This window comes from Neopsephotus bourkii, unplaced genomic scaffold, assembly GCF_033783945.1.
Source record: "Neopsephotus bourkii isolate Nb327-2 ecotype Australia unplaced genomic scaffold, CSIRO-AGI_Nbou_v1 NB_1572, whole genome shotgun sequence".
In the NCBI taxonomy this organism is placed as follows: domain Eukaryota; kingdom Metazoa; phylum Chordata; class Aves; order Psittaciformes; family Psittacidae; genus Neopsephotus; species Neopsephotus bourkii.
In genome coordinates, this window is record NW_026902048.1 from 2,701,736 (window position 1) to 2,719,480 (window position 17,745).

A 17,745-nucleotide genomic window follows, 5' to 3' on the forward strand; every position below is an offset into this window, starting at 1 on the left:
ATATTTTTTCTTTGCAGTTACAGTAGGTGCTCTGTAAATACTAAGGCCTATATTAATCTCAGATAACCCAATGTAAATCCAGGGTAACTGTCTTTCATTCTTCCCTATAATCCACTGGACACAAGCCAAGGATCTCACTCAGCACAGTGTGTTAGATATCAGTCTCTCTTACATTAGTGTAAATCCAGATTAATTCAGCCACTTAAGTTATTGCAGGCATATGCCAGTGCCATGCAGATCAGAATGTGACTGAGCAGGCTGTGCGAGATCTCTGGGTCTTGTGTAGGAAACATCACAGATTCATGCTCTTGGGTGGAAACAGAAATATAGGACATGTCAAGCTGGGCTTCAATGAGGAGAGAAAGTAGGGGAGAAATCTTTCTCTACCACCTGGCACAACATTCACTGGATTCAGAAAGATTGTATGCTTCAAAAACTGGAAAGCACTAGTAAGGGTCAGCTTGGCAGTGTTATGTTGGACAATGTTCATGTTGCAAATAGTGTCAGTAGTGATAAAGCACATCTGAAAAATTACCTAGAGCCACCTGCCCTCCCTGGACATCAATACTTGCCAATTTCTATACAGTATTTTGCTCAGCCTGTGAAATGCTGGCTGTGGGTTCTCATCCCAGGAGAATATTAACAATAGGCAGGAAAAAAAAAGATCTAGTTTCCTATATGAAAAATGCTGGGTTTGTGCCAGACATTGAGGTGTTTCATACTGAAGATCAGCAGTCATTCATCACAGTGGGTGGTAACAAGGGCTTTGTAATTGCAAATTAATTGTTTTGGCAGTATTGCAGTAGATTGTATTCTCTAAGAGATAAAACCCCTGGCCTTGCAGTACACCAACAAACACGTTGGGGTTGGGTTTTGGTTTGGGGCTTTTGGTTCTGCTTTTTTTGTCTCAAAATTTACAATCTTCCAGTTCCAGGAAGCATGTTTTCCAAGTTCCAAATGTTTGGGAACATCAGCAAAATCCTCTATACGCCTCACTTTTAATGATTAATTCACATTACATGATAAGTGAAGTAAATCAAGGACAGCTGTGGTTTGAGAGGGATATTCAAAGCTGTTATAAACATGGAAGCAAACTGTCCTTTGTTCTAACATTCATTACAAACTCATGGCTTGACCCACCATCTGTTTATGATAAACTATGGACAACTTGTTAATTCTTCATAAAGGTCATAACTAAGTTCATCTTCTCCTACCTTGGAGAAAATAACTTTCCTTGTTGAACTGAGAAAAAGCTCTGCAGGAAGGATGGTCACTGAATGCTGCAGTCACACATCACGTCTGACAGACCCTTTCCTGCTGCTTACTCACCTTGGCTCAGCAAACAACTTCCTGATTTATGGCTCCTCATGTGCATTCAGCACCACAGCTAGAAACTGCCATTGGAAAATTACCTACAGGCCTCACTGATGCAAATCAGTTGTTCTCCAGAAGATGATAGAGCTGGATGTGACAGTAATGGACACAACAAGCTTTAGTATTCAAACCCTCTGCTACTCTGGTTTTGGGCATGACCAAGAGCCAGAGCATCAGAGTGTCCTAAACCTAACTACTGCTCTAAGTTGTACTGCTAGTTGTGATTCCCCATGGTTTGTTCCTCTGGACATGGTCACTGAAGTGCAAACAACAGCCGTTCGTGCAACAGCTTATCTCAAAACACCCCTTGAATTCCACCTCTTTAATTCTTTGATTCTCTGTCCCCATGTTCTGAAATGTCTTTAGCTATGGTCAGAGGTGTAAATGTCATAATGGCGTTAAAACAAGGTTGAACCTCTACCTAGACTTGGGCTAGCTGCCAGCCCAGTTGATGCAGCTGTAGTTGGAAAGCTAGGCATGGAAAGCGAAGAGACACCAAGTACAGTGCTGGCTGTGTCACTGCCCTGTGGACTGTAAGCTACAGAAACCAAGTCCTGCTCATGCCTTTGAGGCAATGACTGCTGCTTGTTTGCACAGTTTGCACAGCTCATCTCTGCTGGAGTTTCTGGGAACATCCATAGGACAAATTATTTTGATGGCTCCTTAGTAAAGGAGAATTTGCCACAAAAAGGCCATATTAATCAGTGTTTTGTTTGAAGTGGAACACATTCTGTCACACTGTTATTGTCCCATGTTCCAATACAGCCTCCAGTGATCCTGTTAATTGGAAGATTAACTTCTCCTTTTTGACATTTTTTATTTAAAAGCCTCATCCATTAAGTGCATTTATTTATTTTATTTTACTGATGGAGAATTAAAGCATCCTGTCAAGATCAGTAGCTTGGAAATGGAATTCCATCCTTACTGTTTTCCTCTCTTTTTTTAATGTGAGAAAGAAGAGAGCACAGAAGACAAGTCTGTTCAAATATTGGCATTCAGTTTCTCTGAGTTCCCTCGAGATGTTTCAGTGGCTAGGATCATGTTTGTAAAAACACAAAGAGCAGGTAATTCACCATTTAAAGTTTGTGCTACTCATCTAAAGAGGTTTTTACCCCTTGAATCCTTATAGCACACAACATTATTACTAGCAGGAACTGCTATAATTTTGCAATCTTTCCAATAGCCTTTTGAGATTTATAATGGCATTCAGATGACAATCTTCCAGAACATCACAGAAGAACAATTAGTACCAGCCTGCTGGTGATCACTGTTTGCCTGTGCAAAAAGGTGAAATGCAGAGTTAGTTAAGCTTCACATATTTCAAGGCTGAGTAGCTCTAGAGAATGCTAAGGCAGGATGGAGATGAGCGGCCTCTTGCTGGGAGTTAAGTAATCCTAATGGAGTCCTTTTAATTGCATTTAGGTTGCATTGATCATTAACTGGTGAATAACTAAAATATGTATTCAGTGGAGCTTCAGTTCTCAAGATACTCTTTCAGGCTAACATCTGTGACAGGAGCTAGTGTGGGACTCTAGCTCATGTAGCCAATACAAACACTGCTTAGCATAAGCAGCACACACTGCTGTAGAAGCAGGGCTGATTCTCAAGCAGTCAGTCTGAGTTATGTGATCCCATGGTTACACGATTGTCCATTACTGTCTAGTTTACATAAAATTAGCTTGATTATGCCTTTTACATAGTGCTTTTCGGCATTATTTCCATGCAGTTTTTCAGGTGGAACAAGCTGTGGAGTATTTCTACTTTCTACCTGCCACAGATCATAGAATCATTGCACGCACACACTATAGATGGCATGCTATAGGCAACGCCGTATCATTTCACATCTCTGCTGGATCCTGTTCTTGAAACCCAGTTTGAAAGCTTGTGAGAAGTAAATTCTGCCTGATTGGTGTAATGAATTAAATGACATTTCCTCATTAGCATCCACCTGGGCTGCATTGCACAAGTACTTAGGGGCATTGTCACTACTCAGAATATTCATGCACTCAGCTCTTAGTCTCTGGACTCTATACACACTGGAACTTTTCAGAATAGCAAAGTCAAGCTTAATTATGCAGTGAGACATGCTGGATGTATTGGTCAGGTCTTGTTCCTTAGGGTCATGCAGTTTGGAAGCACAGCTGTAGGCAGTTTGTGAAGATTGCTTCTCTCTTTTCCTTCTAAGATACTGTCACATCAGCCATGAGCATTTTCTGCTATAATTTATTGTTTCTTCCCATACTGAGTCAGAAGAGTATGCATTTTTTTCTTGGCTAAATTAAACAAATCAGTCACTTCACAAAACTTCCCAAATGAAAGATTGTTCTAAGCAAGACCAGATACGTTCTCTTTACAGGTCTGGGGTTCAAAAAGAAGAAAGGCTTCAAAAACAAGAAAGGAAAGAAAGAAAAGAACAAGGAAGCTTGAAAAACAGCTTACACTTTGCTTTGGGCTAATGAGATCTTATCAGTGAGAAGACAGAAATTTCTTTCTTTAGCATGATGCCACGGTGAAAGTTGACTTGGTGTTTATGAAAGCACATTGCATGCTGCTTTTCAGCTAGAAATGGAGAGTTTAAATGAGTGATACTCATAAAAAGCCTGATGTTAAGGTGTGGGGAGCACACACACATGATTACTATTAAGGTCTCAGGAGCGGTGCAATGATAGGACCTTTGTCATTCATCTCAGATGCTGTGTTAGAATGTTATTAATCGGAATTTGCTTGCTTGCTTTCTGACTTTCATAGAGGCGAGAAATAAGACCCCTGAGGGAAAAAACACTCTACCCTATCCTAACGCCTCAAAATACTTGAACTCTGAAGTCAGTAAAGCGTGACTATATCTCTGCATATAGGAGCTTTAGCTGTAGTGTTATCCTTGGCTTCAGCAACTTTCAGCAAACTGGGGACAAACCAGTATCTTTAAACATCAGATGACTGCAGACTGATGAATACAGAAAAAAACCATCTTGCCTTCAGCTTAGTTACAACGGTCATCTTGAACTCCATCTCCCTCCAGCACATCAGCTTTCTAAATACTGGAGTACATTCAGGGTTAGCTGAAGGGATGCTATGACCTTCTGCTGGAAAAAGCAAGTCTCATGCAAAAGACTAACATCTATCTCTTAGAGGTTAGAAAAGTGACATTTTTAAAGGCGATATGTGGTCTGAATGTACCCTGCCTAGCCAGCAGCCCTCAGCTAAGGCATAAGCTATGCGTCATTAACCCATTCAGTCCTGAACAGATCACAGCTTCTCTTCTGTCCCCACTAAGTTTCATCATAGGGATTCTTTGGACTGCCTCTCTTACGTGTTCCTCCATCAACCCAACAGCAGCCCCTGCCCTGGCTTCGTTTGTTCCTATTCCTCTCTCTTTCTCTGGCTATCTTTTGTAGATCAGGAGTTGATGAAGCCCCTGACAGACGTCAGCACTTACTGTAAATTCATTCTATTTTAATACCTAATATTCTCCTGAGGCATTTGCTTTCAAAGCAATTAGACATCTGTCAGCACCTTTGGTAGATTTCAAGCTTTCATTTCAGTATCCTAAGGTGGAAATAGCATTCCAGTTGAAAAATCATAGCTTGGTCTTAAGGTTAGAGTGAGTAAATCTTTAAGCTGATGAATGCAGCTGCTGCCTTGACAATTTGTGAGTTTATTTCCTTCTGGATATCCCCACTGGCTTGCATGTTACTGCCAAAGAATGTGAATGGAGGCATTTTTGTATTTTGCCTTCTCAAGCAGTATTTGAACTGGGAGTTACAAGGGATCTCATTAGCTTCACTTTTTGTAAGTGTTCATTAACCCCCTCTTTTTTACAGTGCTGAGCAATCCTTTGATCCTTGCTTGTGGGTGGATTTCCAATTCACAATGGCTACATTGTCAGCTTAGTGCATTGTGGTTAAACTCCATGAATTTTGCATATGCATTTTTCTGACAGTGATATCACTGGGAATGCCTCGTGGAAGGGAAAAAATGCTTCATTGTTTGACACAGGCATCTCTGCTCCACCACTTGTCCAAGCCCTGCTTCCCAAAGTAAGCAAGTTGCATGTGGGTTTTCTCTCAGTACTTGTGTAGCAGCTCAGGTGGCAGGCAGAGATCCACACAGCTCCAAACCAGCTTCCAGAACCAGTCCTCCCCATTCACAGATCACTGTACTCCATCATGGCATCAAAACGTGTGCTTCTTGAGGGTCACAGCAATGCTTGAAAAGGCTTTTGCAAAGTCTGGTTGTTGACAGCAGTGTAAGAACTCAGTGTGTGACCCACTTTAAGTCCAATCAGTGTGGTTGCACTGTGCAGCACTGAAACCTCCTGGTGTCCTGCACACTGGAACTGTACTTTTGCCCCTGCAGCACAGGCCACACGCTGCCATGAGCAGTGCTCACTCTTCTGCAGCTTTGGCTGCCTGGAAGCTCCTCTCTTTGCAAGAAGGACACAGCACCTTTCCTTACTCATAACTTGTGTCCACGTCTGAGGGTCCTGCATCAGAGGGCACAGAGTAAATCTAGCCCTGAAAATTGTCCTATGGATTTTGCTTACTTGCTCCATAAATATTTGGGAACAGAGAGACTGTAGCACTGCATTTAGATCTCCAGAGAAGGAGAGAAGGTATTTACGGGAATTTGCTGTTCAGTTGGAGTTTGATTTTTATGCCTCCTTTAATGATGTCCTCTTTTCATAGTGCAGCATGAGTAACAATTCCCCCTTTGTATGTATTTTGTATCTATTCCTATTTCCTATTGAAATTCCTAGGAAAGAGACTATCCAAGTACAGAGTTGAAAATTTTGTCTTAAAATAAGCCAGATGTCCAACCTTCCTGTAGCTGCCAAGCCCAAAAGAGTTCAAGAAAGATGTTAAAATCTGTCTTCCTGGCTGTGAAAAACTAATTGCATAGCATAGGTGATGATCCCAGTCTCCCAGGAGAAGGAATAAAACTGCTTCGGGCAAAAACTCTGCTGTTATTTGTCTAAGGATTGGATTTGGCAGTATCTGTGGAAAAAGTTTCATTGCTTGCCCTCCTTGCTGGTTAACAAATGCAGAGACAGGAGCACAAAGGTAGGTGAGTGTTTGTATGTTGGTATCTGCAAACCTTATTCACCTTATGAGAAGAATGCTTTTTTCTTTCTTTCCTTCTTTCTTTCCACTCCCCAGCTTTGTTAAGAGCATTCATAAGCACAGGGAGTACCTAAAAGCCAGAGACAGATTTCAGACTAACTCTGTTACAGTCATGTGAAGAAACCCTGTGGCCTGGATGGATTATTTCATGCCTGTGTGGTAACAGCTATTCTGTTTGTAAAATGGATGTACGGTTTACTCCCCTTGCAAAGAGTTTTGTGAGGATTAAGATTAGTAAAGCACCCTGAAGACTAAAGTGCCATTAAAATCCTGAGGATTAGGGGTTGCATATGACTAGAGATGTGGAGGGGCCGAACAGTTGCATTATCGGGATAAAAACTGTTAACTTTAAATCCAAATGTAATGCCTATGCCTGACTGGATTCAGACTGACAAAAGTCAGAGGGCACACAGTGCTAGGGAAGAGCAGAGGGACACCCAGGATTAGGGAAATGCCTAGATCTTACTGCAGGAGCTATGAACGGTGATTCAATAAGGAACTTTAACAATTGCTTTTTGGAATAGCTTGCTTTAGGGCACGCAATGTTCAGCATAGTGCTAAATACCATAACCCTTGTTGAGGAATTAATAGAGAGTGACCAAATTTTGATGTAAATTCAATAGCTCAAAATCTAAGTGCAAAAAAATCCTGGTGTAAACTAATGAGTGAGCCATAAATTGAAATAATAAGAAGGCTGTAAAGGAAAAAACCCAATTATTTATTAAAAAAAAAAAAAGTTGCAAAATACATGTAGAATTTTAATATAGCACAACTGCTGCCTCCAGAATACAATAGTCAGGTCCTGGAGGGGCTGCAATAGCTGGAAACACAGAGGTAGGCTGCACACCAGGATAGCTTAATGCTGAAGTCCAGAAGGGATCTGAGCCAGAGATTGTTCTGAATGGAGAAAATCAGACAGTCCTAGAGAAAGGCACTGTGAGAAAGAACAGGAATAAAGAGCAGGTGGAATATAGGGAAAAAAAAATAAGAGGAAAGCAAAGACAAATTTGGTGAGTACACCAAAACCAAGAAAGCCAGTTAATAAGCAGCCATTAACGTGTGTGACTAAAGAGACAGATCAGGGTAAAAAGCCTATGGTTTTCTTAACAACACTGATCCTACGACTCCTCCTACCTAAATATAAGTTGTTCACATTGTGTAAATGTATTTCTGCACTGGGTTGTTGCAGGACTCCATCAACTCTGCTTTACGTGGTCCTGTTCATCTGAGGCCATTTTTTCTCAGGCCTTTCCCTGATGCACACAGAAAGTAAAAGCTCCCTGGGCCTCACCCAGACCAAAGCCACATTTCTTGCATCAGATGGTCTTTGAGAAGAAGCAGGGGTTTCTTGGGGTACTTCCAGAACAAAATGACCAGAGCTTTTCTGTACTCTCCCCCATACATGGGAGAGATGGAAGCCTACATGCATCCATGTGTTCTTTTGCCCCTTGCTCCTAGTCTTACAAGCATTCCACCCTGCATATACATCTTTCATTCTTGGATTTCAGTCCAACCTCAATGGCGTTCATCTTTTGAGCCTCTTCAATGTTTGGCATGATGTTTTTAGGAATTAGAGCTCTAAGGTGATGGTGTTTTTCAGGGAGAGAGCTCCAATGCCCTGACTTTGTTCAGAAACAGCAGAGGACAGAAAACATGATTGTTTTTATATCATCCTAATTATATCTCCTGAGTTTTCCCTCACCACCTCCTCTCCCCCATCGTTTGCTTGTGTGTGGCTTTAGCAGAAATAGGAATCTTACCAAAGTCCTGCAACCCATTGTTTCTTTATTTTAAATACAAGATTCTTTTATTAACTCCAGCTGGTGCACCTCACTGTGCTCACTGTGTTTGCTTTATTAAAATTGAACAGCGTGCAAGTAGGACATTGTAAATCACAAGTGACTGGGCCAGAGGAAGAGGGAGGGAGAGAGGTAGGGACTCCAATTGTATGACACAAAGAGAGCATATAAACAGGCTGGGCCTCCTGGCTAAGGGAAGCCAAAACTTGTGCAGTACAACTTGCAATTGCTCCCCGGAGGACAGACAAGTGCCAGACAGTTAGCAGGGATAGGTGAGAGCAAATACTTGAATACCTGATGTGTTCTCTCGTTTACTGGAACAGAGTTCTGGGCATGCAGTAGTACTGCCTGCCTCTGCTCTAATCCTCAGGTTTATCTTCTATTAGTGCCTGGCACTGGTAATCTTGTCTGTGGAGGAAGCCTTGTTAGACCATTCAAGTCTTCCACAGGGCTTTTAAATCAAGTGCCGTTGGGTGCTTTATGGAGAGGGAGATGGAAGCTACTTGTCCGTAATTAAGCAGTAAATGTTTTCCAGCTTTGCCTCTTTGTGGCTGGTGAAGGGAATTACATCTCTGCCTGCTTGAACCTAATGGGCATCCTCAGGGACTGTCAGTGCAGACGGACACAGAGCAAGTCCAGACAGAAGGACAACAGATACCTTCCCTGTTCCAGGGCAGTTCCCCTGCTCACAGCACTCCCTGAAGCTGCAAAATCATCATCTACATGAAGGGTTGACAGAATGACTGACCCTGTTGTTGAGTCCTCAGCTCCACAGTGAGCTGCCAGTCTGCTGCACAGTTCAGCTCTGGCAGTGATTTTTCTGGGGTATGTGCACATGTGATTTGGAAGTTACTCTGCATGGACCATGTCTCAGTGCCTTCTCTCCTCCAGTGCTCCTCAACCTGTGGGAAAGGCCTCCAGTCACGTGTGGTCCAGTGTATGCACAAAGTCACCGGGCGCCATGGCAGCGAGTGCCCTGTCCTGTCCAAGCCAGCGGCCTACAGGCAGTGCCACCAAGAGGTCTGCAATGAGAAGATAAATGTCAACACAATTACCTCGCCCAGACTTGGTGAGTAAAGGGATGCTGGGGGAAAGATGCCACCTGCAAAGGACCAGACAAAGCCCAGGGTCCCAGTGTGACAAATGCGATGAAAGTGGGGCTTCAGAGGATGGTCCAGGATCAGAAATTAGGAGACAACCCATAGTTAGACTCTAGACTAAAGGTCTAATGTGGATAGGTCCTCTCTTATACATAGATCCCTGCCTCAGGCTTTGCCCAAGCTGGAGCACACAGCAGTGGACCTGAGAGACTGACAGGAACACACAAATGGTGGGTGACTGATTGATCACAGAGGTGGGGGAGCTGGCATGCATATCCTTCTCCATCAGAAACACCTTCATGCCCTGCTTTTGCCCCTGTAAGTGTAAGGTATGATAATTTATTCGTCCATGCCCCAAGTACATGACTTTGACAAGTAAAGCATTGCTGGCTTTTTATTTCCTTTTCATCTGCACCACAAGGACGTGGTTTGATGAAATAATTTGCCCAGGGAGGCAAGAAACCAGCCAGCCTCTTTCTGTGAACCCTCTGATTTTCTGTCACTGTCCTTTTCCTCACCCTCCCTGCTTCCCTGGTGTACCTGGCTGAGATGAAAATATGGTGATAAACCATCTGATTCCCAAAACACCTCGATGCTGTATTTAAGAAATGTCTCTAGTTAAGAATGCTTCTGCTAATGCAGAATTGTGGGAATCCATGATTTTCCACATCATACTTGCTCAAGTTATAAGGGGATAAAAATATATTCTTCCAAATACACACAGCCCTGTGTGTTCAGCCACAGCTCCAAGGACCAAGTTGATTTCTTTACATTTCACACATCATCACCAGTAAGACGAAGCTAAACTAAGCCATCAGCTGCACTGACACAGCCTCATTGGTGCCTCCCATTACTTTTGAGTAAAAGAGGCTGGGTTGTAAACAGTGCTGCTAAAAGCTTTCCAGCAAAGAACAGCCTCCACCCTCTCAGCAGGGCTAGTTTGCAGGCTAAGATACCTCTAATAAACATGAAAAAGCAGAGCTGCTAAGAAATAGAGAACTACTTTCTAACAGCCCTGTCCTGTATTAAATAACAAACTAGGACTGGAATGGAAGCTTCTGAACTGAAATCTGGTTCCCAAAAGTTTAATAGATGCTTAAAGGAATATGGGAATTTTATTCATGCAAATGCAGTCATACTGAGGAGCTTCTAACTTCTTTTGTTCAAGAACATAGAAAAATACTTCCAGAGATTTTAGCACTAAAAGCATAGTGAAAGGAAAACATTTCATTTGAGAAGTAAGCCCTTAATACATGATGAGACAAGAAATCCATCCTAATTCATATTTTAGGACAAAGCAATAAAAGCTCACATATTTAGAAGACTGAGGAGGCTGAAGTCCCTGCTGAAAGTAATCTGCAAGTAATTTGGGATGCTTTTATTTCTAAACCAGGCTTGGAATCACCAGAACCAGAAACAAGGAAATTTGGCTCTAGCAGAAAGATATGTCATTGAATGTTTTGCTTGTCTTGCTTATAAACAACTCTCATTGGGTTATCTTTAAACAAAATTATCTGTTTTCTGCAATGGAAACCCTGCCAAAAAACATGGTATAGAAAAAAAATTCAGTAGTCTACAAATCCCATGCTGCCTTGTACCCACTCCAGGATGTGTTTCATCCCAGGTATAGCATTTTCAGTATCTAAGCATAGAGTTCACCTCAACTGACTTTTACATCTGTGTTCAGTGTCCCTTAGTGAAAACACGTTCAGAGGGGGATTATTCTGTCCCTCCTAGCCCATGCTGCTTCCTCAGCATGCTTCCTGTCTTCACAACCTATGAGGGACCTTGGATGTCTAAAACATTAGAGTCCTGGCCTTGTTTGTTGCTCAGTGTCTATTATACGAAGTCTCTCAGATTCATAAAGTCTATCTTGGATGTTCTTGCAAGATGTGTAGTTTATTCAGCTACATCACATTTTCTGTGCCTGGTTGGAACCACAGCTTGAGGGGCATGCTGCAGATCTAGCCCCCCTCAGAAAGCCCCTCCGCTGCTGGCAGACTCACAAATAACCTTCTCCCTGTTTAGGATAGCCACTTCTACTCCAATTTTTTTCTTGCAATAAGGTTTTTTTGCATTGGCTTCGTGTTCCTTTTTTTCTGGGGCAACTGCAATTCATCAGATGTTCTCAAACTTTTGCTTCTTGTCCAGCTGAACAAAGCTTCAGTGATAAACATTCCTACCAGTTCTGCTGCCATTGTTTTCTGGTGCTTGGCATGGACACTCACAGCTGAATACAGGATAAGAGCCTTTCCTGGTTTCCTCCAGCAGCTATGAGGAATAGGGGAATCAGGATGCTGCTGGGTCAGCACCTTTTGATGTTCTTTAATTAGACCATTTTTCCCCAACCTCAGAGGTCACAATATTTGGTTAGAAGATTTTCCAGTGATCACAGCATTTATAAGGATGCTACATACCATACTATAAATCACATACTATAAAAAGCACCCACTGTATGTGTCCATTCTCATCATGTGTACAGTTTTGCTACCATTACTTTTTTATAAAAGCACATGTGACTAATGATATTGTCAACAGGCTCAGCAACAGTGTCTCTCTGCTGCTTTCCCCTCTGCACAAACCTATTGTCAGCATGAGGGAGTTTCTGCTGTCCATTTCCCCCCTCCCAATAGCAATCCTACTGTTTTTACTCCACCAAGAAGTGCTGGTTTTACTTCTTATTGATTTATCTTTACATCCACCAAATTTGCTTTGATTTTGCCTCTCTGCAAAAATGTTTTCCATCAAGGGGGTGATGGCCACTTCTGAAAGAGTGCCTTATCACAGCACTCTTCCTGGGACCACATAGCTTCCCGTTAACTGTGCTGTCTCTATATGCTTAAATCTAGGCCAATGCTTTAGAGGTTTTGTTCCTCTAGGCCTATTTGCCACTGAGACAAAATGTGAGGGGGCTTGTGCTCCCCAGTCATGTCCTGCTACACCCTTGCAGTAAACACTTCCAAGAGCCTGATGTTTCAGTACAAAGAACATCATCTGATCTCCAGTGCTGACAGCAAGATTGGCCCTTTCTTCCCTCACATGCAGAAATTTTGATCACACCTGCAGTGTGTTCTCTGGCTAATCTGCAAGTTTCTCCTTTCTTTTCTTGTCCAAAGCTGCTCTCACGTACAAGTGCACAGGCGACCAGTGGACAGTGTACTGCAGGGTGATCCGGGAGAAGAACCTGTGCCAGGACATGCGGTGGTATCAGCGCTGTTGCCAGACTTGCAGAGACTTTTATGCAAACAAGATGCAGCAGAAGAGTTAATGAACCTGTGCTACTTCTTAGAGCGTTACAGCTATTTGTATGTAAATCACGGACTAGTAGGTCTGAGTACTGGAACTTCATGAGTTGCTACAATGTGGTGGATTCCAAAGCATACCTAATAAGACTTGAAACTAATTCTACAGACTGGATACCAAAGTAATCCACTCATCCACCTTAAAAACAAACAAACAAACAAACAAACAAACAGAAAGAGTCATCTCAAGGAGCCACTCCTTTTATGGTATTTTGACATCCTTACATTTTTCATTAATGCTTCTTACTTTAATATATTAAATCACCAGCCACTGGATGGCTTGCTACCATTAAAGAAAAGGACAAGAGCTGCAAAGTGATTACATTGACTAAGGTTATGGGTACCCCCATGGAGGAAGGCCTCTGGCAAAATAATTCAGCAAAGGTAGAGACATTACTTAATCTTTTAATCTTGGCTTTCATCTGGTGCTTTCAGTTCCCAACAGTCATCCCACTGTGGAGTGGGCTTGGAGGGACACACGTAAATGAGAGGCTTAATTTAAAGAGAGGATTTGCTGTAAAAGCTTATGAAAACTGATAACAGAGGATGAACATCTCTGAAATTCCTGCAGAAAACTCAGTACAATTACATCCAACATTCCAAGTCGTGTATTTTAGAGAAGCTAATCAGGACTGCTCTTCTTTCTTATTTAGAAAAACAGTCCTCTCTCTCTTTTCCCCATAATATTACAGTTTCTTTTATGAAATCTGTTTGTTCTCTGAGCTTTATGAAATGGAAGCTTATTAACAGCTGCAGATAGTTATTTTTAACAGGAACTATTTACGTGAGATGAGAGAAGCAAGAAATCATTTCCTCAGGTAGAGCTCACTGAGGGTTTTCTTGGTCTAATCTCTCTAGTTTTTAGAAGTCAGTCAGATAATGAGGCTGAATGCTGTTTTTTAAGAGGACCATGAAACTGGATAGGGTTGGTACAAAAACAGGATTTGGAGCAAACTTTGTGTGAAGAAACACGAACAGCAAAACAAGCGTTTCCTATCTCTCGGCTCTTGTATACATCTGAGGTTGTGTAGCCTTTTGAGTCAAAAGGAGTCAGGGATACAAGACATTCAAAGTGTAATCTTAAGCTTGTTGAAGCCATAAGGCCAAGCGTTCCGTTGCCTTCAGTAAGGGTTAGAAGGTTAGGATTGTACTCACTGTATTTTAATGCTTCCTGTCTTCCACGGTGCTATCAGGTTTGGTGCTATCAGATTGGTGCTATCAGAGCACTTAGCAAGTGCTGCATATACAATGCTCTCTTCCATGTCTCTGCACTTTAAACCAAACTCCTCTCTGAGATGTGAGACTTGAAACAGGAGCTCTACCCAGGGCAGAGTTTGTCCCCTCCATTAGTCATACAGACCAATGTCTCCCTGTCATACCTTGCTCCAATACGTATCATTTCCCTTGCCAGGGTCCAAGGCCAGTTGTGCAATGGTGGTTAAGTTACAGCCCACTCTTCAGGATACAAACAGCAGTTTGGACAAATTGCAGCTTTGTACTCGCTCTAGAACTGCCTGTTACTGCTTTTACTTTGGAGATGAGTGCAGAACTAAGCCCAGCCACTACCCACAGCCCTGGGCCAGTCTGGATTGCAGCTCTCACTCAACTCTCAAGTTGTCTTTGTTGCTGTTGTGTCTTTTTTTCAATGCAAGAAGGGATAAAGACCTTCAGTACCCAACATATCTTTAAAGCAACTTTTTCTTCCTTATTACAGTCCTTTCCATATCCAGGACCTCACTGGATTAACTCATTAGCATTGTATTAAAGGCTAAGTTTTCCAAGCACAGGAAGCTAATATTCATTAACAGACTAATACTTTGTGGGCTTCACATTAGCATCTGTGCTTACTATTGCAAATAACTGTGTGTGCACACCAGGGTTGGCCTGTATGCACAAAGGCACATTTGCACACAGTTTTTTCTCAAGTGCCTGTCTCAAACAGTTCTGCTTTCCAATGCCCCAGATGATTTTCTCTATCAGGGAAATGATTCAAACTTGGTTTTTTTGTTATACTGAATGTTCTTTCAGCATCTTATAACCAGGATCAGACCTCCTCCTTCTGTTATTTCCACCCTTTAGCCCAAGTGCAGAGATTGTGTAACTACTTAGCAAGTAATCAATAGAAGATGTTATTAGCAGGGGTGACCTGGAAGATTTAGGCAATACCACAGTGATTTTCATTTAGACAAATTAATAGGTAGATGAACTGCTAATGAAGAAATTCCAAGAGACCAGGCAGAGCCCAGAGGACGTGATTTATACTGGTAATTCACAGTGGTAATTTTCCCCCTTGCAGGCTGTCATACCCTGCGGTGACACTGTCCCTAGTGCCTCACCACCACCATAGCCACCTCACAGCAGTTTGGCTGAGATGGGTCCCCTTGACATCCTTCATTTGGAGTTTGCTGGTTTACCTTTAATGGGCAGCATTTGCCCATGAAGTGGTCCATCCCAATGAAACGCCACCCCCTTGATGATCATTGTGGCATCACTAAGGCTCAAGTTGGGCTGTTGAAGGATTTGGCATCAGGCTTCTCTGTTAGCTTGAAAGAAAAGCATGTGCATTTATTACTAATGGGAATCAAAGGCCTTTAAGTAGCAGGGGTAATTTTTCCTTCTGGTGCTGATCTGTCACCCTCTCTAGGCAATAGGAGGGCTCCTACAAAGGTGCACAGGAGAAAGAAGATTTTACTTACTATGTTTTTCACTAACTGTTCACTCCTTGTCACTGTCCAGAAGAGGACACTAGGCTAATTAGACATGTGGCCTATCCCAGTATGCTTAGTTCCTGGACTTCAAGGCACATTTGGGTCCAAGTTCTTGGTCTTACCGAAGGAAACATGAATTTACAAGGAATTCTTTCAAATGTCTGAGCACTGAAAAAAACCCACCTCACTTGCTGTCCCAGCCCATAGATTAGTGTGCATTGATCTTTAGGGTTTTTATTATCAGAAACCAACTTTAATTAAACACTGATGGCACAACACAGCTCGATGTTATTGTGTTCATATGGTGACAATCTTCCCACTTTATAAGCCAGAAAATTAATAATAAGAAAAATATTCAGTTCTGTTCAATACTCCTGCATTTCTGTTTTGTATCATTTTATAAGAGGTTTAATATGAATTTACAGCTATGCTCTGCCCTCAGTTACTACATACTGGTGAAAAGAAAGCTGTTTGTTTCAGTGTATCTATGACAATACTTCTTTTAGTTGTTCGTAAGAGACTGATGCTCTTTTGATTACAGTGGTGGTATTTCCATATTGTAAACAATACTCTGTACTGTTACTAAAGTACTGTACATTTCTAGTTGCACAATTGTGTTATTGAGTGTAGATTCTCACTAGCTCATGTATGGTGCTATTTTTTGTTGGTGGAAAAGAATCTTAGCAGTTGGTTATTGCTTGATATTTTATTATAATACAGGGATATATTCTCCATGGCAATAATATCATTTAAGTTTTTCATTACAGAGTGAAATGTATATATTTTTCCATTAGCTAATTTGCATATGTACTGTATCCATGGTAATTTTCTTTTTGGTGCTGGTTATAAATAGAAAAGATAAAAACAGTCCAACTGAATGGAACCAGTTGTAAATGAAAACCAAGGGGAAAAAAAAAAGAGGCTCATTCCATTTTGGAAAAAAAAAAAATGAGTATGTTGAATAATAAATTTATTTTTTCCATAACAACTTTAATAAGGTTTCTGAACTTGAAAAAAATATGAAGCAAACCAAACAGCTAGCATGAAAATTAAGAGAAAGGAGCGATGCTGTAAGTAGTACATTATGCATCCGTCTAATGCTGGGCTGAGACTGGGATTCAGTTAAGTCCAACTGTTTGATAGCTGTGGTAGGTGTAAAAGGTCATTTGTCAGTAGAGTTCTGGCATCTGGGGGTTCTCAGTGCACTAACAAATCAAGAAATGATGGGTTTTGTCCTGGTTGGGTTGCAAAGTAAAGCACAGGGAATGTTAATACCTGATAAATGCCTTGTGAGGTCTGTGGTCAGTGAGGCAACAGCAGAAACTCCCTGTCTGGAAATAGTGAGCCAGGCTCCATTTGGGGCATCTCTATGGAAGCCTGAGCAGGCTGTGGGGAAGCTAAAGCTTATGCATGGGGGGGGGGGATATTTTGTGAGTGCTTTACAGGAAGGTTGCTTTCAATGTATGCTGGAGCTGAGGTGAAGTGGCAGCTTGCTCTGTGTTTAATGGTAGTGGGTCCACGGGTGCAACCTGATAATGAAGACTGCTGAGTATGTGGAAATTTATATTGGAGCAAAACTATTCCATCCATTGGAAAGGTATCTACATAACCTAGCTGCACATTTCCCTGGTGTGAAATAAACGGAATTACTTCAGTGCCAAGTGTTTTGGATGTCTTTGTTGTAGGCACTAGCCAGAATGTTTGTACTGTTCAACTCCCCCCTCAGCATGGTGAAGATGGTTTTTTTGCAGACATCTGCACACAGATATGCCTGTAGGATCCTCTCCTGTCCTGTCTTCCATGATGCCACCATCCATATCCCTTTCCAGCGCAGCTCTTGTTAAAAGGACACTTCTTGGAGACGGGAGCAACCTTAAAAACAAACAGAAGTATGGTGGATGTGAGAGTTCTCCTCCCAGAGTCATTTCCAGAAATGGAGTTTATACTGGTATTAAAAATAGAGCTCATTTACTGATCTCACGCTGACTTCTTGGTAATGGCACAACACTGGTAGGCTTCCTAGTTTTCAGAAGTAGCTTTAGCAGATACTGGCCATCGTACATATGACTGTTAACAGCAGCAAAATTGTAGAAACTCCATCCAAGTGTTGCTGTATATTAGCACATCATCGTGTTTGTGTGTTGCCTGGAGTCAACATATGATTGCAATTGCTGACCTGTTTAAACAATAAAACATAGCTATAAGCCTTTGGAAGCCAAAAGGCTTTACGTTAAGCTGGGATATGGCAATGGATGGGAGGGGTGTAAGGAATGCTGTCATACATTTGGCTTGAAATTTTCCTGGTATGTGCCAATATCTGTTCTATAAATCCAGTAGGCTTA

The 17,745-nt window shown here is 41.9% G+C and overlaps 1 protein-coding gene across 2 annotated transcripts in view; it reads left to right on the plus strand.

Annotated features, from left to right (window-relative positions):
* ADAMTS17 (ADAM metallopeptidase with thrombospondin type 1 motif 17) overlaps positions 1 to 17,057 on the plus strand; it is a 170,255-nt gene extending 153,198 nt beyond the window's left edge. For both annotated transcript variants that reach the window (XM_061371256.1, XM_061371257.1), the window contains 2 exons: positions 9,185 to 9,362; positions 12,510 to 17,057. In XM_061371256.1, the coding sequence (XP_061227240.1) occupies positions 9,185 to 9,362; positions 12,510 to 12,661 (330 nt within the window). In that variant the 3' untranslated portion in view covers positions 12,662 to 17,057. The remainder of the gene's footprint in view (positions 1 to 9,184; positions 9,363 to 12,509) is intronic.
* The last annotated feature ends 688 nt before the right edge of the window (positions 17,058 to 17,745 follow it).